The sequence below is a fragment of the Phodopus roborovskii genome, unplaced genomic scaffold, assembly GCF_943737965.1.
Source record: "Phodopus roborovskii unplaced genomic scaffold, PHOROB, whole genome shotgun sequence".
NCBI lineage: Eukaryota > Metazoa > Chordata > Mammalia > Rodentia > Cricetidae > Phodopus > Phodopus roborovskii.
This window is the reverse complement of record NW_026126619.1, coordinates 4,769,332-4,790,769: the sequence shown is the minus strand read 5'-3', so window position 1 is coordinate 4,790,769 and position 21,438 is coordinate 4,769,332. Positions and strand designations below refer to the sequence as shown.

Sequence of the window (21,438 nt, the reverse complement as noted above, 5' to 3'; positions counted from 1 at the left end):
GACCAAGCCTACACTTCCCTTCCGAGATACCGTAGCTATGGGCACAAGCCTACATGTCCTTCAAGAGACGAGATCTGTCTTTATTCGCATAAGTAGTCTTCACAGGTGCCTGGTAGGGGAATCACTTAGTAAACGTTGGCTGTTGAATTCAATGAGTTTTGAGGTGGAATTTCATATTTGGTCCCTTGACGTTGTAATGGTTTGAAATGGTGGTTGTTCCTCTCCTGTTTTGGTCTGCTGAGGAAGCTGAAGGAGAGAGCAAGTTTGAAGGAAGGGTGGCTTCTTGTCATTTTTTAATCCCAATTTTAAACTATTATTTTTTGCTTAGCCTTTCAGCCCTCACAACATATATGCATTGATATAATGAGCCAAGAGTATAGACTGTTTTACCCTATATTATCTGTTGTTAGCTTCAACAGACCATGTGAACTATGCACTTCTAACCCTCCACATTTACCCTGATTCACACGGAGATTGGATTTTTGGTTGTGTGGCTAATGCTCGGTTATCTGAGTGGGAGCCAGGGCTGAACATTTACTTCCTCAGATACCAGCTCAATGAAACCGATTATCATCTTTCAGGGCTGCTGTTCTTTATAAAATGGCCATTAGGATGTTTTCTTCACAATGCAGAGCAGAAGACTCAGTAACATTCCATGTGTCTGTAATCTTGCACCTTGAGAAATCTCAGTAACAGGAAGCCCCCACATTTATGTTTCTTCAAAGTTGCTAGAACACTTCAAGTTCTAAGATTTACTTGAGCATTAGGAAGAAGGAATGTTTACTTATTTGAATATCTAAAGGATATGTGCCAATAGAATGAATGAGAGAGACTTATGGTGAACATTTTCTTGGCTTTCTAGTTCTCCGTCAGGCATGATAGAAGGAACCCCACAGCTTCATGCTCATGCATGGAGAGTTTCCTCTACTTGTTTTGCCCCTGTCCATGTCCCGATGGTGGACCCCTGCAATATCAATCAACAGAACAGTAAGTCTTCCTTTCTGTATGTAGACTCTGGGAGATGCTCAACACGTTACTCTTAACTTCATTATGTTACACTATGGTTTTAAAATGATGATTTATTCATTATGATGAAAGCACTGCCATTTCTTATGTGTTTTTTGTTCAATCGTATGCCTGAATCCATGCCTTTTAAGTGCAGTTGAAGCTATTTAAAAGAACAGAAAACAACCCATTATTTTCCTTTTAAAAATGTATACATCATGGGTATTTATAATTTTCTTCTTAAACACAGGCTGTTTTGGAGTTTTTGGATGCTGAAAACACTAACACTGCTGTTATCATTTAAGGATGCTCATCTTCAGTCCACAGTGTGATGCCTCAAGTGCATCTCCTATTTATTCCTCCTCACAGCATCTGTTACAGTTTCATAAGCACCGAGCCTACAGCTTAGTTTGGATGTGATGGGATGAACAGATAATCTTGCTCCCAACACTTAAAAAAAAAAAAAAAAGAAATGAAATGTTTTTTAACTCAATGAGGAGGATTGCTAATCTCTCTCTTTTTAATCTCAAGAGTAGACTGGAATCTTGGCCTGTACTATTTATTTCTTTGAAGTCACATTTCCATTTTGCCACCCTTCCATCCCAATAATTTAAAAATGAATTTACTTCTTCAACTAATCTCATTTTTTAAAGAAAGTATCATGCTTATAACAGTGATGACTCCCTTCTTGCTGTTGCACTGACTTTATTATTTATCAGATTACTGTGTAAAGATTTCGGTGGAGCTCATTTGAGAGGCTGCCCCTCTGGCTGGGTTTTTATTAGCCTTCATTATGTGCCATTTTACTGTAGCTTTCACCACCTTCCTTCCACACTTGATGCCTTCTCTGGTAGATACTTTAGAGATTTCCTGTTTTACTTTTGCTGTGCACTATGATTTCCCCCAAATCTCAAACGGTTAAATTAAGAAAGACACCTCCATAAAGGGAAAATAGTTAAAAAGACAACAACTCTGAAGAAGATTCTGGATGTTTTCTCAAAAGGTCTTGAGTTACATTTTATATAACCACAGTATGTTTTGATCTACAATTCTTAGACCACCGAAGACTGGCCTTGCTTGCCCATCAGTCACTCTTTCAGGGTTCTTGGGGTTAGGACTGTGTCCCCCCAACAGTGTAATTTATTTTGCACACATATTCATACTTAATACAAAAAAACTACCAGGAATTTTATTATTAATAAATATGCCTTGAATCTGGGAGGAGTTGGGGGAAGAGTAGATAGTGAATATGATCAAAACACATTGTGTAAAATTCTCAAAATTAGTGAAAATGTTATATTACAGATAAATACGTTTGATGTCCTCAACAGAATAAGTTCCGTATTTTTTCTTGAAAGTGAAAGATATCTATGGTCCATCTGTTTCTCAGTGACAATGACAACACAAAGACTGACTGATTTTTATCTATAAGGAAAGCAGTGCATGTAAGGCACACTCTCATCAAGGAATCACAAAACTCACCTTTTCTCCTTTTTCTGAAAGGTAGTAGCTCCCCGATCTTGTCAAACTTGTTTTGCCAGTCCTACACAGGATTTTTTTTGGTCAGCAACTGATTTGAAGTTGGGATAGTAGGAGTCTGCTGCAAATAGCATAATGACAGTTATGTCTCATAGACTTCAAAACACATTCCAATCGCTGATTCCTGTTCACTATTCATCCATTCTTTCACACAGAGATTTATTAATCAAACCAAAGTGAGTGAGCTTCTCGTGTTTGTCAGACGCTGGACACTGTGCATTGTGCAGATGTTGAATTGAATGACTGTGACATCTGCCCCATTGTCTGTCACCCCTGAAGCTCCATTGGAATGCAGTGATTGCCAGTCCTGGCATAATTGTATTTTCTACAGACTCGTCATTACATCCATTATCTGGAACCACTCTTGTCACGCATGGAGGCTGGGAAATAATAATCCCCAGTTCCTCACAGCAGGTTTCCTGAGGTGATACTCAGGCCAGGCTGCCAGAGGCTGCCACTTCTATCAGCCCTTCCGTTGCTCATGTTATTCATGTACACTGTATTGTGGCTAAAAACAAAAAACAAACAAACAAACAAAAAAAACCAATTAAATATGGATTCAGTGCTGTTACCCGTGTAAGTTGCTCGACTTATTGGCTCTCATTTAAAGTAATGATACATTTCTAGGAACGACAGACACTTGAGTACTTTTGGTACTCCATTCTTTGGTAATATCTGGCCCGGTACATGAAAGACTCATGACCTCTCGTTCTCCTAGTTGGGTATGCAGCCCACTGTGATGTCCTCCACCAGGAGCTCTTTGCTCCTTGTCATGCCTACGTGAGTCCAGGGCTGTACTATCAGCTGTGCCGCCATGACGCATGCAAGTGTGGAAGCCCCTGCCTGTGCAATGCTCTTGCGCACTATGCCTACCTGTGTGGCCAGCGTGGTGTGCCCATCGATTTCAGAGCTCAGGTCTCATTCTGTGGTGAGTATGGCAGTGCAGGCAGATGGCCAGTTTCTATTCATAATCGCCCCTTTTAATTTTATGAAAGAGTTGTCAATACGTATATAAATTATTTGAAATATCCTTACAGTGTACAATACTGAAAGTGAATGAATATCGAGTTTGTTTAAACCCAGTGTGTATTGGAAAAGGAATTTATAATCTAAGGACTGAGTACTGTAGTGCTTGCTTAGCATGTGAAAGACCCTTCACTGAAATTCATGGGACTAGAAGAGGGGAAGATGATACTATAAAAGACACAGCTGATCTTTGCTGAGTAGGTACAATATGCAGTAGGCAGTTGCTATTTCATGTTTTTGGACTCAAATACTTTTGCTTATGATGTCTGCTGTTCCATTTAAGAGAAATTCTGTATGTGCCCTATAATTATTTTTCTAGCTACAACTCTTGGGCTTTTCCCGTGTTTTGTAGTAAGTGTCCTGAAAACTGTTACATTCACTGTTTATACACAGCCTACTCTTATGTTATAAAAGCAGGGCTCAGGGCCTGCAAAGCTGGAATACTAGCCCTTAGGTCCCTTGTGCATCTGACTCCCACTCTAGTCCCTGTTTCAACTGAGGCTTCCCTTTGAGAAGTCAGCTTATTGTTTTTCCAGTTTCTTGATGTTTTGGTTGTGAGCCTTAGCTTTAATGGCTGAGCCATCTATCCATCCTGGCTCTTCCAATTTCTTGTTTTGTAGGGGATTTTCCATTCCCACATGGGTGAAATCCAAGATCTAAGACAACTAGGACCAGCCCCTCTCTTCTCTGCTTCAAAGTTCTGTATTTTACTTCCCTTCTTACTTATGGTGTTTGTAATACTCTCCATTTTTGTACTCCCAAAAATGCATTATACACCTAACATAATTTTAATTATGTTTGAATCAGAATGGTCAATGTGTTTGTTTCAGTGTGTTTTAAGCTTTTATTTACCTTAAATAAAGGAAAAACTTTTAAAATAGTAATTTAATTAGTTCTTTGAAAATTTCAAACATTTTTTTATTTACTACTTATTTTTGAGAATTTTACACATAAGTACTCTGTACCATTTCCAGTCCCCTTTCCCCTGCAATGTCTCCCCAGTTCTTCTCAAAGTTATGACCCTTCTGTCATTATTATTATTATTATTATCACTACATAGATATATACAAATACAACCTGCTAATACAACAAAATACAACATGCTCATATGTACATGTGTTTTGGGTCGAGCACTTGGAATTAGACAACCTATCACAGGGCTTGCCTCTGCAGAAGATTGCTTCTCAACAGCTATTAGTTACCTGTAGTTCTTCATCTAGGGGCAGATAGATGTTCATGAGATTTCCCCCAGCCACACTGGCATGGCAGCTGGTGTTCTCATTGTGCAGATCTATTTTAGATTATTTTAACTTGCCCGCCATTTCTAGTTCCATTCAGTCTTAAAGAGAAATTAAAAGTTTTTTTGAAACAAAAAAAAAAAAAAACCTATAAACATGATTTAAAAAACACTATGGATCAATAAAATCAAATTGCATCACATTTATAGACAGATGGATGCTTACTTAGGTTTCAAGGACATGATACATGTGGTGATGACCACACTGGTTGGTTTTTGTCAACTCGGCACAATTAAAGCCATCTGGGAAATGAGACTCTCACCTGAGGAATCGCCTCTATCAGATGGGTCTGTTAACATAACTGTGAGACATTTCCTTATCATGAATTGATGAAGGGCAGTGTAGGCCTCTGCGGCCAGTGCCACCCCCCTCCCCCCTTAGATAAGTTGTTCTTGGGCTGTCTAAGGAAGGGTAGCTGAATGTGCACCTGGAAGTAATCCGGTAAGTACCTTTCGTCCATGGCTCTTTAGTCTGGTTCTGCTGGAGTTCCTCTCTCGACGTTTCTTTGTGATGGACGTGCTTAGGATGTGTGAGCCAAGTAAACCCTTCCTCCCTCAGATTGATTTTGGTCAGTGTTTTATCAAGGCATAGTGCTATGAAAATTTAACAGAAATTTACCCAGACTGCTAAAAATATCTTCCTGAAGACCAAATAAATATGGTACAGTAGTTAAGAATGCCACAGGATGTCTAAGTTAACAGCATCTCTGAGGAATAGAAATTTCACTTACATGTTATATATACCCTACTGAGGCCAGGGAAATTTTCCTATCTGTCTGTCTGTCTGTCTGTCTGTCTATTCATTATTTGATTTTATTGTCAAATCTGTGATGTGTTCACTGATGCAAGATAGTGTTTGCCCCATGATCTATATCTCCATTGGACCTGTGAGCTCATGTATGTTTCTCTGCCTGTGTAACTCTCCTTAAGTGACACTTGTTTGTCCACAGCCGTGGTGTGTCAGAAGGGCATGCTGTACCATCACTGTTCCTCATTCTGCCTCCGTTCCTGCACCTCTCTCTCCTCCCCTGAGCTGTGCAATGAGGACTGCGCAGAAGGATGTAACTGTCCCGAAGGCAAATTCTATGAGGACACGCTTAACTTTTGTGTGCCCATGTAAGTCACTGAGATGGCCGGACAACAGCCAGACTGTGTCTGCTTTTCTTCTGATAGGCAGATGAACTTTTGATCTTGTTTCTTTAAATTGCTAAATATCTTTTTTTTTTTTTTTTTTTAAATCTTGGTTTATTGTTTACTTTTTCTTAATGTGGTGAGCTACTCACAGAAAGCTAGAAAGCAGGAAGGATTCTCCTAGTTAATCCTATTTGATTTCCCTACACCCCTGTCACTAGCAAGGTTTACATTTCCCTGTCACATGAGTGGTAAGATTGTAGTGTCCATTCTCACTCTGAAAGTTCTTAGCCCTCCCAGGAAGCAAAGACTGGATTGCGTGTAGGGTTAAAAGACAAAGCAGCTGTGTCTTTCTGAAAGGCGTTCAGTGACTTTCCTTGGGACTAAACTAACAGTTCAGAACTATTTTGACCTTCGAACTCTGTAGCTACTGTGTCTAGTTAGTTTCTGTCGTTTGCACGTCGGAACTGTGAATGGTAGCAGACTACAGTGGCCAATTGCAGAGCAAGGAGTCAGCTGTCATTTCAGTTGTGTTGGGAAAAAATTTATATCTTTTTTATTTACTTTGCCTTTTCCCTTACAGATACCACTGCCGGTGTCATTACAGGGGGAGCATTTATCAGCCTGGGGAGCTCATCCCAACACCCTCAGGATTATGGTAGGTGTCAAACAATATATCAACTACACACACACACACACACACACACACACACACACACACACACACGATGTTAGGAATGGGTAGTAATTCAAACTACACCCCAAGGGCTTTAGGTTCATGGTTCATCTACTGGCTCAAAAAAAAAAAAAAAAAAAAAAAAAAAAAAAATCAATTCTGGAACAGATCTTAACAATAACACACACAGGGGTCACTTATGTTCTCCTGTATCAAGTCTTGTTCAATAGCTCTCATAGGTTAACACTCATTCCAGTTACAACCTGTCTACTAAAGATGTAGCCACATTTACATAGCGGCACCCATCTATACCTATCTCCCAGTATCCTTCTTTTAGTTGCATTGTGGGTGGTCACAGCACATCCTCATGTGTAGATAATAACAGCAACAAGATCGAGCCAGAACTGTGTGTTCTATTATTCTGTGACTGTTCTGGGAATGGTATATTTGTTATTAATTAAGCACCCATGACTCTAATTGCAAGAGATAGGGCCTGCCATGTTATTCCAGTTCATACAGGAGCAGAATGAGGCACATGTAGTTAAGCAACCTAATAATAATGCTGGGATTTATGCCCAGGCACCTGGCTTGGTGGTATGTGCTCTATTGCAGACCTTCCTTCACAGCTCATTTTGTATCAACAGTCAACTGTCTTTCATACTCAACTTTATAATTATTTCCATTTCCTTCCCACCCCCTGTTTAAAACACAAAGAAATCATTGCATCTTTTCTCGTGTCTAACACACTGTCTATAGTTTCCCAAGGTAGAAATCTGAGAATTATCCCGAGTCCTTTCTTATGCTCAATGTACTCAGCCTTAAAAACCCTAACAACCTTGGGTTTAACTGAATTTTATTTTCTCCATGTAGGTGAAATCCATTTTTTTCCTTCTTTCGCAATGCCTTAGCAATGACACTCACCTTTCCTGTACCTTTCTAAAAACTCTTTGATTCACGTTGCTATAACAAAATACCAGAGACTGGATACTTTATCAAGGGTTTCTTAGCTCAGCATTACAGTTGTTCAAGAGCTTTGGGTCCACAGGGAAGAGAGAGCCAAGTGAGCCAGCTGCTCATGACAACCACCCTTGCAAACAGTCCCGTTCTGAGGGATTAACAACAATTCACTCCAGGTAATAAACACATTTATCTCTTTTAGAAGGAGTTCCCCATTGACCAAATCAATTTGTGCTGTGTAAGTCGCACTAATCCTTAACACAAGTTTGGGAGTGAATAAGCTACAGCAAAACCATTGCATGTTGGTCTGTACTCTCCTTCCAAGTGTTTGAAGAGCCTTCTTTTGAATTTAATATTTTTAACAATATTTATTTAAATTTAGTAAAATTAAAACCCATCCCTACTTCCAAAAATAAAGCTAATTAGCATGGTGACCTCATTTGCTTCCCTGTCAAATACCTCTGACTCAGAGGAGTATGCTAAGGAGACCTGGCTGTCTTACTTCCTCTGTGGTATTTGATGTATGAATACACCTCTGAGTGACATTCTATTATTGAAAGATATGGGCACGTGGTTTTCAAGTAATGTGGCCCTTTTATATGCCAGCTTCTTCATTTTGCACATATAGCACACACGGTCTACTCCAAAGCCAAAGGGAAATCTGCTGGATTTACTGAGGGCTGGCGCGTGTTCCTATTACGTTGTCCTCTTAAGGAATTTGCAAGGCTCATTTGTCTGTATATGGTTTTCCTCTTAATGTCACAACAAATCACATGACACTCGTGACTCTGTGTTGATGCCCCAGGATGATTGTCTTAACATTCAAACCGACCATACCACGTCTGTGTTTAATGACATTGGTCTTTAAACCAACCAGCCAGAAAACGTTAAACCAGTCAGGAGAAAAATCGTAACATCAGAGCAGGGCCTGGCTTCACCTCTTTTGCCCGCCTCGTCTTCTGGCACCCGATTTTGTATCTTGTAGTTTATAAATATTTCTGAGTGTTAGGATCTTCCTCTCTGATCTAAATTATAACCCCCATCCATTCCTTAGAATTGTTCAGGGTTTATCTTCTGACCACCAAATGTCAGTTATGAACAGATTTTTAAATTTTTTAAATGCTTTTTCTCTCCTAGGTTTTAAATGTATTTTTGTATTAAGTGTGTCTCATTGCATTAATCAGTTGTATATTTCCCCCTGCAACTAGAATAGAAGCACTTGGGCTCATATTAACAACATTGTGGTATTTTTTATCCTCATGTCTCTCATAAGACTCCTTACATGGAGGTGTTTGATAAAATATGTCAAAATGAAATAGCTATCTTTAAGCTGGACCGAAGTAATTTATTTGTATAAAGCCCAAGGTTTGGGTCTGTAAATGAGCACTTTCTTTACTTCTAGCCAGTGTTCAAACGGGACTGTGAAATGTGATGAGCCAGCAACACCCTCTACTGGTGAGTTCCAGATAAAGATTTTCCCGTGGAGAATATCTCTCCATCACTGCCTCTTCTGATAGAAAGCATCCAGTCCCTTACCCAAGCGCATGCATATAGCAATATCACACAGTCAGCACAGCGTTTCAGTGATTTCTGACTTTCTTCACATCAAGAATTGGAGTATTTGAGGGCTAGTTAGAGGTAAGCATTTAAGGCTGTCTAGAGCAGTGTTTGTCAACCTTCCTAATGCTGCAACCCTTTAATACTGTTCCTCACATTGTAGTATCTCCCAACCATAAAATTATTTTTGCTGCCTCATCCTAACAGTGATTTTGCTACTGTTACGAATTGTAATGTAAATGTTTTTGGAGAGAGAGGGTTGCCAATGGGGTTGCAACCCACAGGTTGAGAACCACTGGCCTAGAGACACAGCTGGCCAGCTGAGGCTTGTAACCTTTCTACTGTTTAGCCCAGCACCCTCTCAGTTAACCAGAAGGCTTGAGAGAGATAGCCCAGATGCTGGTGTAACACAGTTGTGGACCAGAAATCAGAAAACTCTATCCTAGACCAACACTTCTCAGTTTTTAATGTGTACACAATGAGCTGGTAATCTTGCTAAGGCTTAGGTTCGGATTCTGATTCAGGAGCAATGCCAGAGATTCTGAATGTCTACCAGTGGCCAAGCTACTGTCAGTGCTCCTGGGTCCTAGGCTGTATCTGGGTAGCAAGGTTCTAGTGCTAGTTGTGACAAATTGAAAATAGTATAGCATAAGACCATGGTGGCACACTCATGTTGTCCAGCACTGATGGGGTGGGGGCACGGCGATCCGGATTTCAAGGCCAGATTCACCTATGAGTTAGAAGCAAGCATGGTTTATGTAAGACCCTGTTATAAAAATGAACACTAAAATACAATAGTTTTATAAAATATATCCCTTGCCATTTGCCTTAGAACATCGCTTTCCATTAGACTATGTATCCTGAAGATCTTCAAATTAGAGGACTGTATGAATCTGTATTTTTTTAATCAGGTGAAGAAATAGCCCCAGATTTTCAGTGACTACAGAAAAACTGTGGACAAATGACAGTTCTTGGTTTTCATTCTAGGTCTAGGTTCTGTTACTTATTTGAATACCCAACTGTAAGTCACTATAAATGATCTAAGAGCCCAGTGGCACACGTCTATACTCCCAGTTAAAGAGGTCAAAGCAGCAGGAGGGATCCTGGCCAACCTGGCCAACCTGAGAGCCTGTCTCTTACAACACAAGACAAAGCAAGGTGTCCTTTGAATTATTTGTTCTAGATTTACTTTGTTGGGATTTAGGTCAGGCTGGGGCTTCTCTAGAGGTCATTCTACTGGGCCTTGCAGTTAACACAGTAGCTACTGGAAAAGCCTCACTGGGTGCCCCTTATTTCAAGGAAGCTCATAGTTAAAGCAAGGGTGCCCAGGTAGCCTGATTTCTCAGTGGAGTCTTCTGATCTACATGTCTTATTTGATCCTGACAGACCCAAAGCCTTCTGGGGAAACAGGAAGTTCATGTCATGCCTCTGTAACAGTGGCCACTTCTGTATTTTACAGCGAAGAAAATAATTATTCATAAGCTAGGCAAGGCCAAGAAGTAACTCATCCTTATTATGGCTTTGTAAATATAGACATAAGTATTACAGTTTCCAGCCCTTAAAAATTGGTATGTTTGAATTATTCAACATACCCAGTTTTTTTTTTATTAATTTTTTTTTTACATTCCAATCCCAGTTCCCCTCCCGCCCCTCCCCCCATCTACTCCACAGAGAGATTAAGGCCTCCCCTAGGAAGTCTACTAAGCCCATCCCATCATCTAGTTGACATGCCCTGTTTTTGTTCTTCAAGTATTCATATGCTAGTTGTTTATTGAAGTGCCAGGGAAGATGGCTGAGATTTTCAAGTTCAAAACAGCCTTTGGAAATTTTGATGACTGAACAGGCTCTAGCTAGTAACATTGATAAGCTCATCAACTCCATATCACAGAATGAGAGTATCCTTTAATCATAGCAGTGATCTGGCCTATAAACTTTGTGCGTAAGTTTGTGAAGCAAATACAGAGTTACAGCCATGCTATCCATGCTTATATTTGAAGTGCACGCCTGCCCAGAAGGGAAGGAATATTTTGACTGCAGGTTTCCCGACCCTGAATTACCAGCTGGTGGTGTAAATTGCGAGACCACATGTGCAAACCTGGCCATGAACTTCACCTGTGCTCCATCCTCGCCCTGCATCAGTGGCTGTGTGTGTGCTCCAGGGTGAGTTCCCTTAGCTGGTAAATACAGTCGTTCCAGACTCACGGGGAAAGTAAGGTCTCTTAAACACAGTCTTGGGCCCAGCTAGATGGTTTGGTGGTTAATAGAGCTTGCCTTGTTAGTCTACTGACCTGAGTTGGATCCCCAGGACCCACATCCATAGAGGTGGAAGGAGGATTATTCTCTGACCTCCATATTTAAAGCATGATACCCTTAGGCCCATGTATGCACATCTCACAAACAAACACACACACACACACACACACACACACACACACATATACACACACGCACACAACACTTACTTAAAAATAGTTTAAAACTATTCTTTAGAAGAATAGGCAAAATCTTTGTTTTGTCCAGTGAGTTGGTAGCTACCAGACTCCTGTAACTATTTTGCCAAGCTAGTGTGACATTGTACAATATAACTAGAGTCATGCACCGAATTGAAGAGAGAGCACATTTTCAGGTAAGATTGGGGTTTCTCTTCTTTCAGCTGCAGGTTTGGGAAAAGTGACACAGTCAGTCACCTTCACTCAAGGCACCATCTAGGTATACATCATTCTCTCCCTCTCTCTCCTCTCTTTCGCGCTCTCTCTCTCTATATTGATGCAGTGATTGCCACTGACATTAATTTGTAGTAGTGAAGCCGACTGATGTAATTATGAATGTTTCGATAACTATACTGAGGCTAAACAGGGGTTACTTTTAAGTGGGAACTCTGACCTCATTCACACCAGAGCTCAAATCCCAGCTCTGCCACCCTTAGTTGATTGATTTCCCCACACATTCCTCTCAAGCCCCAGCAAGTAGTCACTGTAAGATCTGTAAGATATTTTAAGGTGTGTGTGTGTGTGCATGCGTGTGTGCGTGTGTTCAGTATATATGAATCACAATTTAATGCCAGGCTATCTACTCTTCATACATTTCCTTCAGTTGCAGGATTACTGTGTACCTGCGGCAGACATGGAATCTGGAGCCTGTTAGCGTCCTTGTAAACATTCATATAGTCAGTTTGCCCTGGCTCTTGCTTGTCTAATGATTAATAGAGGGAGAGGCATCCCAGGTAAACAGGACACTCAGTCTTCCTCACTGAACACACTCCACAGAGACATCCCCAGGATCAACTCATAAGAAGAGAGAGCATGGGAGGGGGAGGCCTGGCGCTTTGCCTCCCAGGAGAATCACCTTTGTCTAAATGGCTCCAAAGAGCCAAGTGTCTGGGAATGGTATCAGTCTGTTGAGAGAAGAAGGGCTTATGAGTAAGGGAGAGAAAGATCACAAGAGACAAGAGACCTCATATGAGAAAAATAAAGATAGGTGGAAATCAAGCCATAGAACAAATGAGCAGGGAAAATAATTTGTCTAAAGAACAAGGGAAAGAAAATGTGTATTGTGATCAAACAATTAAAACCTGCAACATTGCTTGATTTGTGTTGATTGCGAGTATTGGGATGCATGGCTGATTAAAGCCGTATCTAAATTTTACTTCAGATAGAGTGCCTGATGCTGTTTACTATTCCCTCAGACTTCCAGTTCACACTTGACATTTATTTCCTGGCTAACCTTATTAAGGAACACAGAGAAGTGCCATCCCTCCTTCCTTAATTGTATTGAAATAGATAGAGCTAGAATCAACTCAGATGCTTCTGATTGATTCAGAATAAAAAAAATGCAAACAGAAACATTTCGAGCAAAAAGTCAATGATGATAATTAAGTTACCTTCGTGTCAGTGTGACCTTTTCTGGTTCATGTGGAGACAATACCTTAGTATATCATGTGTTTTCCCAGAAATCCTGATAGGGTCAGTGGCTATAAAAGGCCCACACAGACCTAGTTTAGGAATCACTGCACTGAGATAATTCAAAATGGAGGAAAAGTGAGTATAAGTGGCTTCAGATATTGGTACTCCTAATTAAATAACCTTGGGGCAAGTTACTCAGTTTCAATTTCTTTTAAAAATGAGTGTAGTGGTATTTGTATCATGGATGACTGAGTACGTCACAGCACACCAGTTACATGGTAGGTGCCCAGTCAGTGTTTAGTATATGCCCCCTCCCAGCAAACCAAAAAGATACCAAATGGCTGTGCCTTCCTCTTCCTCCCCTTTTTATTAGGTATGGAAGATTCCTCAGTTACCTGCATAACCACTTAAGACTATTGCTTTGTCTGGGTCTACAGCAATTGTGGTCCATTTGACTGGAAAAAAACAAAAAACAAAAAGCAAGCAAACAAACAAAAACCCAAAGTTTATGAAACAGTATTTTGGGAAAGGGAATCAGGAGGAGGCATTACAATAAACGGATAAGATAAAAACAAATTACCCTAGTGCATTGTCATTAGGCTAAAATGAGTTTTTGACATATTTGCTTTTTCTAGAACAACTCACCATGTTAGACGCATACGCTTCTGTTTTATATTTACTGTGCAATATAACAAAAGGGTAAATAGTATCTGATCATGCCCTTGGCATTCAGTTAATACTGTGATACACAAGGACCTTGTGGGGGGAAGGAGGAGACCAGATTCGGACTCCAGTGCCAAAGCCAGTGTGGAATGTGATAAAATCATAGACTGAAAGCCCGCCTGACATGTGCAGGTCTTTCTAACCCTGTTTCCTTTTTGTCTGGAAGAATGGCAGAACACAAAGGAAAGTGTTATGTCCCTGAAAGCTGTCCCTGCATCTGGAAAGATTGGGAGTATGTGTCAGGGGAAGTCATCTCCACGCCGTGTTATACCTGGTAAGGGCAGCCACTTATTCTGTGCAAGTTGTCCTCAGCAACTATATTAATTTCACTTGTTTTAGGGACTTGACTTGATGTGTCTGACTAGAAGAAGGGAATCATGATCAAGCTTGGGCATATTAGAGCTAGAGGCCATTGGGAATTGAGTAGCTAATTTGTATGAGGGGGCAATGGCCTTTTAAATGCATATTTGTTAGCCTAGAAGTATGGAATATGACAACATAAGAAAATGCTAATTGTTACAAAGAGAAGGCCTTATTCAATGGAAGTTTTACCATTTGGAAATCAGTGAGCACAGTGTCATAAAAATTATGTTTTTACTAAAATTTCCTTTAAATATATCCAAGTAATCTAAAATTTTGAATACAGAATCTTGAACATAAATATTTCATTCTATTATCTATTTTCTGTGTGTGTTCCAGACTTACATTTGGTGTCTGGTACTATAAATGTAAATATATGACAAATCTGTCACTGTAATAGGCATTGTCGGAAGGAGCTGACAATACTTATAAGTGTTATTGACTCTGGATGCTTCTGAGAAAACTGTTTAGGCTATTGGAAAATCGCTAGCCCTGCAGTGATGGTGCTCAGTAGAGCACTGGCTGCTCTTCCACAGGGCCCTGGTTTGATTCCTAAATTCCAGGGGATCCAACCCTCCCTTCTGGCCTTCACAGGCATTACACATACACACAGTACACGGAAACACAGTCAAAACACCCGTATACATTAAATGATAATACTAATCAAACCTAATTCTCTGTAACTCTTGTCATTTTTTAAAATAGTGTTTGTCGGCGGGGGATGTTCAATTGCACATATTATCCATGTCCTGCAGTGTGCTCCGTATATGGGGACCGGCATTATTACTCCTTTGATGGGTTGGAATATGACTACGTCAGTGATTGCCAGGTGTTTTTGATAAAGGTTGGTCTTGAAATATGATTATGCCCGATTTTCTCGGTGCTTGAATTCTTGTCAGATTCACTTTTGTTTTAAGAGGTAGTATTTGTTTATGTTCACACCATGTGCCAAGGCTTCCCATGACACAGCCTTCCTTCTGGAAATACCATTGCTTCCTTTGAAAGGGGAGGGCGGCACGGAATCCCAGTACAGAGGAGGGATGGTGGGCACGAAATCCCAGGACACCAGCAGTCTTAACCCTTTCCCCAGGTTCTGTCCATCACCTGATATTAGTTCTTTACTTGATCTTAACCACTCTCATTAGGGTAAATGAAATCTCAAAGGAATTTTAATTTTCACTTCCCCATTTACTAAGGGTGTTGAACAGTTTTTGAAGTATTTCTTAGTTATTTTTTTTCTTCTTTTAGAACTCTTTGTTGAGACCTGTGTCCACTTTAATTGGGCCAGTTGCTTTTGTAATTCTTTTACTTTTGAATTCTTCATATAGTCTAGATGCTAATTCTCTCAGATGTATAGCTTCAAATGTTCTCGTCCACTCTGCCAGTTGCCTCTTCACTTTACAGATTATTTGCCTTGTGTCACAGAAACACTTTGGTTTTGTGAAGTCCCATTTGTCAGTTTTTGGCCTTAATTTCAGAGCAAATGGAGTCCCGTTCAGAAGTCACTTTCTACACCGTGGTCTTGGAATATGCTACCTGTATTTTCTTGTAGCGGCTCCAGGCTTTCCAGTTTCACATTGAGGTGTCTGCCCAATTTGGAATTTATTTTTTTCACCCACCCTGACTCAGGAGTGGGGGTGGGCTGTAGCGTCAAGGGCGTCTCTGAGGAGCGACTTGACTTTCTCCCTGCAGCCACACAGCCAGCTCTCCATCTCTGTATCGGCTGCACCCAGGCCTAGCCTTTGCAGACTGCAATGTTTTTGCCCGTGGTTACACTTCCCTTGAGTTTCTGTGGGTCCTAAGGAGGACCCAGTCATCTAATTCATCAAAGTGTCCACTTTTATTTCTCACATGGACCATTAAAACTTAACACTTGGTTTTAGTTGAAAGGCACCCTGTTCTTCGACCTCACCATCGAAGGAAGTTAGGTTTGTTTCTGTTCATCTCTAGAGCGCACGTTTTCTTAATGCAACCAAGTTCCAGATAATCTCACTTGCTGTAATGCAGAGTGAATACTTGTCAGAATTCAACAATTAAAATACTCTGCTACTTTATTGATTTTAGATTTTTTTTATCCACAAGGTACACAGCATGTTATTTTTCATGTCTTGAGACAGATTTAGGGAGAAAGTCACAAATGTATTTTGTGAGGCAAGATATGATTTAAGGGAAAAGGAACCGCACAAAGTCTAAAACTTCCAGCATCCCGACTTATGCCATGAACTACAAACCAGGAAGTACATATTTTATTTCTCAGATTTCAGAGTCAAATTCTAATTCTGCGAACCCACAGCAAGTAGCAGTACCTGTTAGACTTCTTCCCACAACTTGTTTTAGATTAGGATTTCAATGTGTTCTTCAGCGGATCCTTCACATGTTACTGAATTCCTTAACCCCTTGGGAGATTTCTGATTTTATCACTCTGAAAATTTTAAACCTTACCTAAGTTTTCACATCAATAATGCCTTGTGTGTTTTCTGCAATGTCAGTCCAAAACTGAGAAGTTGGGGTATGGTGATGAACAAAAATTAATGTGGGCTTAGCTTTACTTGAACCTTGGGTCGTTCATAGGGAGAATATTGTTACTGTTATTATTATTATTATTAAATTCATTGAAACTAAGAAAAGACGATAATAACCTACATGTAAAATCCAGTTTAACAATTTTTTGGGGGGTTGGGTGTGTGTGCGCGCACGTGTGCATGTGTGTGTCTGTGTGCGTATGTGTGTATATGTGTGTGTGTGCGCGCGTGTGTGTATGTGTACATGTGGTTGTGTAGTGGCCAATGGCAGATACTGGACATCTTCTTAAATATTTCTCCATTGTATATTTTGAGACAGGGTCTCTCATTGAACCTGAGATTTAAAAAAAATAAAAAAATTGGCTACCCTGGATAGATATTGAGTTCTAGAAATTTATTTCTCTGCTTCCTAAGAACTAAAAATGTAAATACATGCTATTGTGTCAGGCTTTTCCTTTAAAATTAGGGACTTGGTGAGCAAACTCAAGTGCTCATGCACACACAGCAAACACCCTAGCCTCTGAGCAACCTCTTCTAACCCTCTTGAGTTTTCATCCTGTCTTGTTTTTGAAGTCACTCTTGTAACGCTTCTGATTTCTGGCCCTTTGTTTTTGATCACCTGGTTTACTTTTGTGCCTCTTTTCTCAAAACTCTGACCCTCACAGGTTCTCTATTTTTATCAATGTTGCCTCCATGGAATTCTACATTGCCATGATTTCATAACACCTTGCAGCTAGAAACCCTGCTTTCTTTCTTATTTGTTGATTCATAGGCACCTGTCAGCAGGGACTTGGTGTGGAATGGTTACCTTAAAGGGGGTTCAGGTTTACACGTGACAGGTGCTGACAATGGCCTGTCAAGCGCTATTCTGTTCTACTTTGAAAGGTGCTGACAGGTCAAGTTTTGGAATCATTTGGAGGACGATTGTCTATCAGAGATTTTACAGTGGAGAGAATAGCCTTGGTATTGACCTATTCTGTCTAGCTTTGTAATTGTTCTTGCGTTGCCTAGTAACTCTGCCACATTATTTCCAAACCTGATATTAACTCGAAGTAGATCAGGAGTGGGGATTATAGAAACATAACTCCTAGCATTGCTATTGTTTCAGATTTCCGTCAGCATAGCAGGGTTTTAGGAGACAGAGCATGTAATATAGAATACGTCTTGACATTTCTGACTGAATATAAAGACCCCAGCTAGCACTGAGTTACTTTGATTAACAGTAACAGAAATGTAATAGAAGACTTGTAGCCCACTTTTCTCGTCACTTGATCTAAATAACTCTTCCCAAGAAGAACAAATAAAACCCTGCGTTATATACTCCCTTCTGCTTTGAAAACCATTCATAAAAACATAGAAGTGTGACATTAATATTTTTAGGAGAACAAGGCTATAATCATCTTAATGGCCCTTATTATGCTGCTTTTCAATGTTCAATGCTTTGCAGAGGATTGTTCGGGAAGGGGCTCCCAGCACCCATCAAGGAGAAGTGAATTGCACAGACACATTAATTGCTCTGTCAGTACTGTTCACTAACCCTCTCCCATAGGCACTGCTGCTGTAATTATTAATGAGCCAAGGATAATTTTGCCAAACTAGGAAATATATTGATTTAGGGGACCTATCGCGAGTGATGTCAAAACCTATGTATAGAGAATTTACATGAAAACCCATATGTTTTTCGTCACATTTCAGCATTAGGAAAACACACCCTGATCTGTCTCTAAATAAAAACATCCAGGAAACTTACCTGGGACTTTGAAATTTCTGTGATTACATGATAATATCCCAGCCCAACCTAAGGTTTAAATGAACCCAGGCCCATCTGTACTTATGTTCGTGATTGCACCCCACGCCTCAGTCTGGAGCCGACATATGCATGTCTCCATCCTTCTTTTCCTTTTGAGGAGACCTTCCCCGTTGTTACTGAAAGGGTTTTGACTTTTGGAGAGAGAACCACTTTGGAAATTCATCCATGAAAGTGCATGGACTGAGGAGCTTTGATGCTGCATATGTGCTAAGTGTGAGCGAGGAAGCAGAGGCGTTCAGTGAAGCATAGATTTAGGTGTGCATGGTTAAAGGATGTTCTTGGAGATGAAGGAGTCATTAGAAGTTGGGCTTGTTTTTCTCCAATTTCTGTAACTATTCCTAACTTCATTACTCATGGCACTATCAAAACAGAAAGATTCTCAGTTCTGTCCCTGCATTTAATAAAGTAAGCGACCTTGGAATCAGTTTGTTCCTCTTTTTAGAAAAGCTGAGTTTTTTTATTGATGCATAGTCATTGATCACAGTGCTGATTTTCATAAAAGAAATTCTGCGAGTGTACTGCATACACTGAACGTATCGATGGATTGCCATTCCAACCTTGGCTACTCCTTTTAGTAGCCCTTCTGCTTTCATCTCGTGCGCCTGTGGGTGTGCATACGCACATGTGTGTTTGTGTATGTGCATGCTTGTACATGCGTGTGTTGTGAGTAGGTGTGTATGCAGGTATGAGTGTGCATCTGTGTTAATGGTTTAAGGTATCTATATAAAATCTAGGCTCCACAAATGAGAGAAAATATATGCTTGTATGTGTGAGTTATTTTACTTAATATCGAAGATCTTTTGCTACATTCGCTTCCTAACAGATGATATGGTTTCATTCTTCTTGTGACTGAGTAAAACTCCTGTGTGTGCATGTGTGCTTGTGTGCATGTGTGTGTACCTCACATTTTCTTTATCTATTGATTTGCTGATGGAAATCTAGGCTGAATGTAAAAGTTGGCTCTTGTGAAGGGTGTTGCTTAGCTCTTGTATGTTGATTTGGAATCCTCCAGGTATATGCTCAGAAGGGGTACAGTTGTATCACATGGAAGGTCTAGCTTTAGTGTTTTTGAGAAACTTTCAGTCTGATTTTCATGGTGCCTTGGCCAGTTCATGTCCCCTTCTGTGTCTATAAAGTGTCCCTTTTGTCCTCCTTTCTGACATTAATTTTTGTCATATGCTTTCTTGATGATAGTCATTCTGACTGCGTTGTGATGGAATCTTAATATAATTTTAACTTGCATTTTCTAATGGCTAAGGATGTTGAATGTTTTTCCTCTTTTGAAAGTTGTCTCTTGATTTCATTAGCACATTTATTGACTAAATATTGTGGGTTTTAGTATTTACTTATATTTGCTCTTTCTATACTCTAATTTTCTGTCTCATATATATGTGGCTAGCAAAGAGTGTCCCATTCTGTCAACTATCTCTTTACTTTGATTTCTTTGCTGTGAGGACAGTTTTAAAGTTTATGAATCTAATTTTTCAATTCTTAGTATTATTCCTTGAGCTATTGGAACCCCTTTCAGGAATCCTTTACATCTGCCTATATCTTAGGGTATGTTTCCTTAATAGCCTCAGATTTCAGGTCCTTTGTTTTGGTCATGGGTCCATATGACCTTTTTGTTTTTTTAAACAAGGTGAGGGGTAGGGCTCTAGTTTTACTCTTCTGCATGTAAATGTTCAGTTTTGCTAGAACCATTTGTTAAAAACAGCCTGTTTTCTGCAGTGTATGTTTTTCAAAGCTTCTTCAAAAGTAGTTAGCTTTTACTGTGTGGATCGATTCTTTTCATCTGCTACAGTGGTCTATCTGTTTTGTGTCAATATCATGTTGTTCCCCCCCATGACTGTGTAGTATAACTTGAAATCAAGAATTGTTTTAAGCCCAGCATATATATATATATATATATATATATATATATATATATATATATTTTTTTTTTTTTTTTTTTTTTTTTTTGGTCAGAAGTGCAGTGGTAGCCAGATGACTTTTTCTATTTTTATGCAGCATGCCACTAGAATTTTGACGGGGATTATGTTGAATCTGCTGCAGATTGCATATTCATGACATTAATTCTATTGACTTATGAGCATAGGAGTTTCACAACTTTTAGAATCTTCTTCAATTGTTTAAAAATTTTCATTGCAGAATTTGTTTATTTCCTTGGTAAGGTTTATTAGCAGACAATTCATTTGTCTAAGATGTTGTGTGTTATATTGTTTTTATTCTAGAAATTTAGGAACTTCCCGTGATTTCCTCATTGATTCATTCTTCATCAGGTACTAGGTTGTTTAGTCTCCACAAATTTGTGTGTGTTCTGTAGGTATTTTTTGCTAATCATTTTTAGCTTTATTCCAGTGCTGTCAGATGGAATCAAAGCAATTATTTACATTTCCTTATATTTGTCGAGACTTGTTTTCCAGAGATATTTTAAATAAGAATTTGCATGGATGGTGAGAAGACTGAGTTTTCTACAGTGTTTAGAGGGATATTATTGGTTTGTTAAATTCATTTGTTCTATCACATAACTAAACTTTTGACATTTCTTTGCTGAGGATTTGTCTGGATTACCTGTGTGTCTGTGAGAGTGAGGTATTGTAGTCACCCACTGTTCTGGCATTGGAACAATCTATTTACTTACGGCAGTATATAATGCATACATATTTAGAACTGTATGATATAAATCTATTTTCTTCATTTCTTTTGACTAATTTTAGTTTGGAACCTATTGTGTTGGATATTCATATTGCTATAGCTGCTTGCTTTCTAGTTACTTTTGCTTGAACATATTTCATTCATTCACTCTAAGGCTACGTGTTTCTCTTTTTCAGAGGGTTACATTTCTTATAGTTAAGAAATAGATGATTCCAGTTTTAGCATCCACCCTCATAGGCTACACCTCTTAGAGAACTAAGACAATAATAAAGTTATTA

General features: G+C 39.5%; 1 protein-coding gene across 1 annotated transcript in view; it reads left to right on the top strand.

Moving 5' to 3' along the window:
- The window catches only part of Otogl (otogelin like), a 133,614-nt gene that overhangs the window by 49,049 nt on the left and 63,127 nt on the right, over window positions 1–21,438 (top strand). Inside the window, exons 19-26 of the mRNA XM_051206415.1 lie at window positions 863–987; window positions 3,263–3,472; window positions 5,818–5,983; window positions 6,582–6,656; window positions 9,034–9,086; window positions 11,186–11,348; window positions 13,980–14,087; window positions 14,879–15,017. Coding sequence (XP_051062372.1) covers window positions 863–987; window positions 3,263–3,472; window positions 5,818–5,983; window positions 6,582–6,656; window positions 9,034–9,086; window positions 11,186–11,348; window positions 13,980–14,087; window positions 14,879–15,017 — 1,039 coding nt within the window. The remainder of the gene's footprint in view (window positions 1–862; window positions 988–3,262; window positions 3,473–5,817; window positions 5,984–6,581; window positions 6,657–9,033; window positions 9,087–11,185; window positions 11,349–13,979; window positions 14,088–14,878; window positions 15,018–21,438) is intronic.